This window comes from Sorghum bicolor, chromosome 8, assembly GCF_000003195.3.
Source record: "Sorghum bicolor cultivar BTx623 chromosome 8, Sorghum_bicolor_NCBIv3, whole genome shotgun sequence".
NCBI classification, from domain to species: Eukaryota; Viridiplantae; Streptophyta; class Magnoliopsida; order Poales; family Poaceae; genus Sorghum; species Sorghum bicolor.
This window is the reverse complement of record NC_012877.2, coordinates 60,404,810-60,412,546: the sequence shown is the minus strand read 5'-3', so window position 1 is coordinate 60,412,546 and position 7,737 is coordinate 60,404,810. Positions and strand designations below refer to the sequence as shown.

Below are 7,737 nucleotides of genomic sequence, written 5' to 3'. Positions count from 1 at the left end.
TAGACTTGCCATAGAATATAATGCATCTCATCGATGGAGCCCTGGGCTGCGACGATATACAGTGTACCAAGGGCCAAAGCGGCTAGCTAGTGGCTATAAATGCCGTGTATAGATGCACGCACCGTGTATGATGCACCAATACAGGAGGAAGTTGTTGCCCTAGTAGACCTTCACACAAGCGCACACATTCACAGACAAAAAAAAAATATGGACGCTGATGAAGGCCAGGTCCTCAACTACTGCAAGCTCGCCCAGGCCGCCTATGACGCCTACGACAGCCACAATGGCACCAGCCGCTATCCCCTCACCGACCTGCTGCCCGCCCTCGGCCTCGGCGGCAACGGCTACGTCGCCACCTCGTTCCTCTACGCTACCGTCAACATCCTCACCGGCGACGGCGGCGGCGTAAACGAAGAAAACGATTGCCCACACAAGCAGCACTGGATCGGCTACGTCGCCGTCGCTACCGACGCCGAGCGCGACCGCGTCGGCTACCGGGACATCGCGGTCGTGTGGCGCGGCACGTCGACGCTGGACGAGCTGTTGAAGGACTTGCAGGCGGTCCTCGTTCCGATCCATGGCGGCGGGCAGGGGCAGCAAGCTCGTCGTCCTGAGGTTCAGGTGGAGAGAGGGTTCGAGAGCTTGTACACGTCCAGCTGCGACGCCTGCAACATGCGTACTAGCGCGCGCAGCCAGGTCCTCGCCGAGCTCAGCCGCCTGGTAACGTACCTGAGAAACAGGTACCCCGGCGAAGGCATCCGCGTGACAGCCACCGGTCACTGCCTCGGCGGCGCGCTGGCCCTGCTCACCGCCGCGTGGGACGCCGCCGACCCCGCGGCGGCGCTGCCCGGCGGGGTGGTCGTCAGAGCCGTGACATTTGCGGCCCCCCGCGTAGGCAACCAGGCGTTCTGCGACGAGCTCGTCGCCGGGAAACGCCGCGTCTCGGTGCAGCGCGTCATCGTCGACCGGGACGTCGTGCCGACGCTGCCGCCGACTTTCTTTGGGTACGCGGACGCCGGCAACAACGTGCGCCTGCTTAACGCAGGACATGTTCCTCTGCCGTTCCTTACCTTGCTCGTCCCATGGCATTTCCACGGCATCAAGCAATACCTGCGCCTCCTAGACCCGACGCCGGTGCTGCTGCCGCCGGCGGTGCCAGCGCCAGTGCCGGTCACTACTGTTCTTTGCCGACTGCCAAAAGCAGTCGGCAAAGGCCTAAAACAGGTGGCAAAGGCTTTGCCGACTGCTTTACACGTGGCAATCGGCAAAGAACACGTAGCAAAAAATTCGTCGGCAAAGAAACCTTTGCCACCTACTAAGAGAAAAGCAGTCGGCAAAGCCTTTGTCACCTGCCAACATGGCAGTCGGCAAAGGGAACGAACGTCGTCATGAGATGACGGAGCGCATCCCCTTTGCCGACTGCCAAAAGCAGTCGGCAAAGGCTTTTCTTATTTTTTTTATAATAGAATTTCTTTGCCGACTGCTTTTTTTGACAGGTGGCAAAGGGCTCTTTGTCGACTGCATTTTTTGGCAGGTGGCAAAGGGCTCTTTGCCGACTGCCTTTTTTGGCAGGTGGCAAAGGGCTCTTTGCCGACTGCCTTTTTTGGCAGGTTGCAAAGGGCTCTTTGCCGACTGCATTTTTTGGGCAGGTGGCAAAGCTGGAATAAGTAAAATTTCAGCCTGTTTTTTTTTATTTTGTATCACAAATATGATTATATAATCAGAATTCACATATATCACACAGATCCACATATATATCACACAAATCCACATATATAGCACACATAAACCATAATAAATGAGTTCAACAAGTCCATCATCCAACAAATCATACTAAGTGTGCAAAACCAACATCAAACATCCAACATGGTGTGCTAAACCAACATCCAACATCCTGCAAAGTAGAAGAACCATATAGCTAGTCACGCGTCCTGCGACCCGTCGCCACCGTGGTGTGAAGAGCTCCCAGCTGGCCACAGAGGCCACGAAGACGGTCCAATCTGTGGCGCGCTGCTGTACACCCACCCAGATCCGACCTGCTGGGCAGGCGGAGGGTCGCTACCCCACCCGGAGGCCCCCGCCTGTGTAAGCCTAGGAGGAACGCCACCTGGTTCCACCTGGCCTGGAGAAAGTCCATGTGGAGTCGGGTTTGAACCTGCCGATGGTGGCTGCAAAGAGAAGTGATCTCATTAGTACATGTGGGATAGCCGTACAAACAAAAACAATAGACAGACTGCTAGAAACTCACCGGACTCCCTAAAGGGCTAGGAACAGGGGGTGGAGCAAGAACAGGGGGTGGAGCGAAGAAAGAAGCTGGCAGCGGAGGACATCTGAAACCAGGGATCTCCAGGCCCTGAAACGGAGGACATCTTCATCCACTCCAGCACTTCCATCCTATCGGTCCTTTTCAGGATGTAATCGGCTGGCCCTCTTCTCCAATTCTTGCCCAGCTTAGGGGTCTTCATCACTAGCTTTGGTCTATCGCAGATCGCCTCCATGTCAAGTCTAGCCTTAACGTTGTCCTTTGACTTCAGTTTTATGTCCATGAGGGTTCCCCAAAGTGCCTCGGCGATATTCTTTTCTGTGTGCATCACATCGATGTTGTGTGGAAGCAGAAGGTCCTTGAAGTAGGGGAGCCTAGTCAACCCCGATATATGGGTCCACATGTGTTCCTGACCGTACCCAATAAAACTATCAGTGTCTTTGTCGATTTTGAGAGCCTGTAACTCGGCAAGGACCTGGGCACAGCTCTTAATCTCAGGAATAGGGTCGGTGACTTCAACACCTTTAGTGAAGTGTTGGGTGTCTCGTCTGAATTCATGGTTCTCAGGCAGGAATTGACGGTGTTTGTCAAACGAAGAGTACTTGCCACCGTTCTTCAGCCAGGTGAACATCACAGATTCCATACATACTGGGCAAGGGAACTTCCCGTGAACACACCACCCACAGAATATGCCATACGCTAGGAAGTCATGCATTGAATACTGATACCACACATGCATTGTGAAGTTCTTCTTTGTAGCTCGGTCGTATGTCAGTACCCCCTTTTCCCAAGCATGTTCCAGTTCATCCCACAGTGGTTGCATGAACACACCCATATTCTTGCCCGGGTGTCCAGGTATTATCAGTGACAATAACACGTTCTTCGGTTCAAACATGATGCCGGGGGGAAGATTGAGGGGGATCACAAATACGGGCCAACAAGTGTACGGGGCCGCAAGTGTTCCATACGGGTTGAACCCATCTGTTGCTATGGCTACACGTACATTTCGAGCGTCCTTAGCTTTGTCAGGATACTGCATATCGAAGTACTGCCATGCCTCAGCATCCGATGGGTGCACCATCTTGTCACTGTATCTTTTGCCATCCTTGTGCCATGTCATCTGCTTCGCGGACTCCTCTGTCATGAACATCTGTTGGAGCCTCGGGGTGAGTGGAAGGTACCGGACGACCATCTCGGCGATCTTAGACTCCACCTTCTTGCCATCACCACCATCTACCTCCACATACCTCGAGGCCTTGCACTTTGGACAGTGCGTTGCAGCCTTCAGATCTTCTCCCCTAAATAGGACGCACCCATTAGGACAAGCATGGATCGATTCATACGACATCTTTAGTGCACGGAGGAGCTTCACTGACTCGTACGTGTTCTTCGGCAGCGTGTGATCCTTCGGAAGCATTGTGCCCAAAACTGTAAACATGAGATTGAAGCCGTCTCGACTCAGGCTCAACTGCGACTTCAACCCTAGAAGGCGACCAACGGCATCCAGTTGCGACATTGTTGTCTTCTCGTGAAGAGGCTTCTGTGCCGAAGACATCATTTCATAGAAAGCCTTTGCGGTTTCCTCTGGATCCTCCTCCATCAATCCTTCATTGCCATGTGCCTCATTATAGTCTACCACCATGTCAGCCACCCCAGCATCTCCATCATACTCCTCGAGGCGTGCTCTTACCTCCTCCTCTCTAATACGTGTTTTTGCTTCACCATGGAAGATCCACCTCTTGTAGTTTTCCACAAATCCGTACTTGAAAAGATCTTTGTAGACCTCTCTCTGTACTTTTCTTTTATGGTTCTTACACTCTTTGCAGGGACACCACGTCCGATCTGACCCGTGAGCATCTGGCCCAAATGCTTGCTCTAGGAAATTATTGGTCCCCCTCACCCATTCATCGCTCTTCCTCTTAGTTGTCCAACCAGTGTACATCCACTCACGGTCATCCATCCTCTATTATGCGACAATGTAAGCAAGTAATAAAACCAGCATTTACATCTACAAGGCGTTCCTACCATCTAATAGGTGAAAGATAGGTCATAATCCCACCCTAGGATGCGTAGATGAGGTTAGCTTCCATGCTCCGCTCCCGTCCGAGACGGAATTTCGGCAGCACCTCCCCGCTGTTCTCCCGATACACGTCCCGGTGGGGAGAGTGTGTATCCGGAGAACAACGGAAAGGTGCGGCCGAAACTCTGACTCGAACAAGAGCAGAACATGGAAGCTAACCCATCTACGCATCCGCAGGCTGTCCAAAAAATGTGGACAATCCGAAAGAGATATTGTCGCAGATATGCACTGATCAGCATACCAACGACCATATATCCCTTTCGGACGGGAGACGCCTAACTTGGCTGCGTAATCTATAACTACTATAAGGATGAGAGGTGAATTATACCTAGGATAGCGACACAAAGGCGAGTAGCAGGGCGATGGAGAGTCGACGCGGTGTAGGAAGACCCACAGCACCCACGAACACGATCGGAGTCACCAAGTACCTCCCACAGGTGATCCTACAAAAAGGACAAAAAAAGGTTAGTATCCACTCAAAATTTCGGCAGCACCTCCCCTAAACGAGGAGGTTCCAAAACCTGCAAAAAACAATGGCGCGAAGGCCGATAACCACAACGGCACGAAGGCCAATAACCATAGTGGCACGAAGGCCGACATCACAATGGCACGAAGGCCAACAATTAGCAGGATTAATTAGCACACCTGCTCAAATGCAACATAGATAGATAAACTTTTTTCAGAGAGCTTGTCATACTTTATTATTATTATTACAGTATAAACAGCTGCTAATTCAAACTTTACTGGTTTTGCTAGGATTCTTGCATTTTAATACGTACAAAAAAAAACATTTCAGCGTGTGGATAAACTTTACTGGTTTTGTCTAGCTATCACCTTATCCATGCTAGTTTTCATTTCATAAACTATTTTCCATAATCCAGCATACACCATGCAAACATGCATACTGAAAATGGTTTGATTCAGAGATTCCAAATGGTTGAAAAAGGTTTGATAATCCAGCATACACCAGTCCGCCTGCTCCCTTCTCCTCTCCCACTGCCGAGCGGGCCCGGCCTCTCCCTCCCGTGCCTGACGCCCCCTTCCACCGTCTCTCTCTCTCTCCCAGAAAATGCCGGGCGACCGAGCCGGCCAGGCCACTCAGCCCCGCTGCGCGCCAAGCCCTCCCCGCATCCCGCGTCCGCGTAACCGAGCACGCCTGCGTAGCCCAACAAGCCGCGCGCCAATCCCCAGCCGCAGCCTCCCTCGCTCGATCCGTTCCCCTCGCGGACGCCGAAGACCGTGAGCTGGTGGATCTGGATCTGGGGTTGATCCAGTAGGCAGCCGGAGACCGTGAGCGTGGGCGTACCTTCGCGAGATGCGGATGGCGGGGCGCGGCCGACGGCGGGAGTGCGGCGGCGGCGGCGCTCGCTGCAGGGGAGGAGGCGCGGGTGCGGGCAGGGGAGGAGGTAGGCGCGGGTGCGGACAGGGGAGGAGGCGCGGGTGCTGGCAGCGCTGGCTCCTTCGTTTTAGGCACGGGTGCGGACAAGTCACGGTCCAGTAACTGGGAAGCCTTTTAGATTTAAGTCCTTTGCCGACTCCCACTTGGCAAGGCAGTCGGCAAAGGCTGGAAATATTTTAATTACGAATATTCTTTGCCGACTGCCTGGATATAGGGCAGTCGGCAAAGAACTTTTTTCTCTAATTTATTTGTAGCCTCAATTTGCTCCATTTTTTTTTCTCCAAATTTTTTGAAATTATTATCATAGGCTCTAGATGTGATAGAATGACACCTCAAACGAGGGGTAGGAGCGATGCTGCCTGCGTGCGGGTGGGAGTTTTTTTCTTTTTTTTCAAGATAACGCTGGGGCTCTTAGGCTTAAGTTCTTTGCCGACTACTATTAGGGCAGACAGTCGGCAAAGGAGCAGTATATTTTATTTACAAATACTCTTTGCCGACTACCTGGATCTAGGGCAGTCGGCAAAGAATGTTTGGTTTTTGTCCATCTGATACTGTAACTGCTCCAAATTTTCTCAAATTTTTTCTATAGGGTCCACATGTGATAACATGACACCTCAAAAAGTTTAGTGATTTTTTGACCTTTTTTGCTATATTTCATTAATTAATTTCTTTAAATTGATTTTTCCACTCAATAATCCTACTATGAACTATAGGTGTATGAAATAGTAAAACTTAGTCATTTGAAAAATGATATTCATGTTGAATAATGTATTTTTAGACCATATCCAAAAACTAACCCAAAATTTTGAAGTCCTTGTCCACGAAACATGATCATCCAAGTGTGGTAGAAGTGACTTTTAATTATATAAAACTCAAACGAAATCAGAAAATTACGAAACTTTTTGAGGTGTCATGTTATCACATGAGGAGCCTATGATAAAAATTTGAAAAAAATTAGAGCAAGTTATGATGTCAGATGTACAAAACCCAAACACTTGCGCATGTGGATCATATTGGAAATATCTGGTTTTTGTCCATCTGATACTGTAACTGCTCTAAACTTTCTCAAATTTTTTCTATAGGGTCCACATGTGATAATATGACACCTTAAAAAGTTTAGTGATTTTTTGACTTTTTTTGCTATATTTCATTAATTAATTTCTTTAAATTGATTTTTCCACTCAATAATTCTACTATGAACTATAGGTGCATGAAATAGTAAAACTTAGCCATTTGAAAAATGATATTCATGTTTAATAATGTATTTTTAGACCATATCCAAAAACTAACCTAAAATTTTGAAGTCATTGTCCACGAAACATGATCATCCAAGTGTGGTAGAAGTGACTTTTAATTATATAAAACTCAAACAAAATCAGAAAATTACGAAACTTGTTGAGGTGTCATGTTATCACATGAGGAGCCTATGATAAAAATTTGAAACAAATTAAAGCAAGTTATGATATCAGATGTACAAAACCCAAACACTTGCGCATGTGATCGTGTGATCATATTGGAAATGTCTGGTTTTTGTCCATCTGATACTGTAACTGCTCCAAACTTTCTCAAATTTTTTCTATAGGGTCCACATGTGATAACATGACACCTCAAAAAGTTTAGTGATTTTTTGACTTTTTTTGCTATATTTCATTAATTAATTTCTTAAAATTGATTTTTCCACTCAATAATCGTAACTATAGGTGCATGAAATAGTAAAACTTAGCCATTTGAAAAATGATATTCATGTTGAATAATGTATTTTTAGGCCATATCCAAAAACTAACCCAAAATGTTGAAGTCCTTGTCCACGAAACATGATCATACAAGTGTGGTAGAAGTGACTTTTAATTATATAAAACTCAAACGAAATCAGAAAATTACGAAACTTGTTGAGGTGTCATGATATCACATGAGGAGCCTATGATAAAAATTTGAAAAAAATTAGAGCAAGTTATGATGTCACATGTACAAAACCCAAACACTTGGGCACGTGAT

General features: G+C 48.2%; 1 protein-coding gene across 1 annotated transcript; it reads left to right on the top strand.

Annotated features, from left to right (window-relative positions):
* LOC8070169 (phospholipase A1-Igamma1, chloroplastic) lies at positions 208-1,667 on the top strand. The gene is made up of 2 exons (XM_002443510.2): positions 208-1,170; positions 1,611-1,667. The coding sequence occupies exons 1-2, from the start codon at positions 208-210 to the stop codon at positions 1,665-1,667; spliced, it is 1,020 nt and encodes a 339-aa protein (XP_002443555.2).

Excerpts from the sequence above, each read along its gene's own strand:
- LOC8070169 (XM_002443510.2), top strand. The coding sequence starts at position 208 with ATGGACGCTGATGAAGGCCAGGTCCTCAACTACTGCAAGCTCGCCCAG. Across the intron at positions 1,171-1,610 it reads CGGTGCCAGCGCCAGTGCCG|GTTGCAAAGGGCTCTTTGCC; the intron begins GTCACTACTGTT and ends CTTTTTTGGCAG.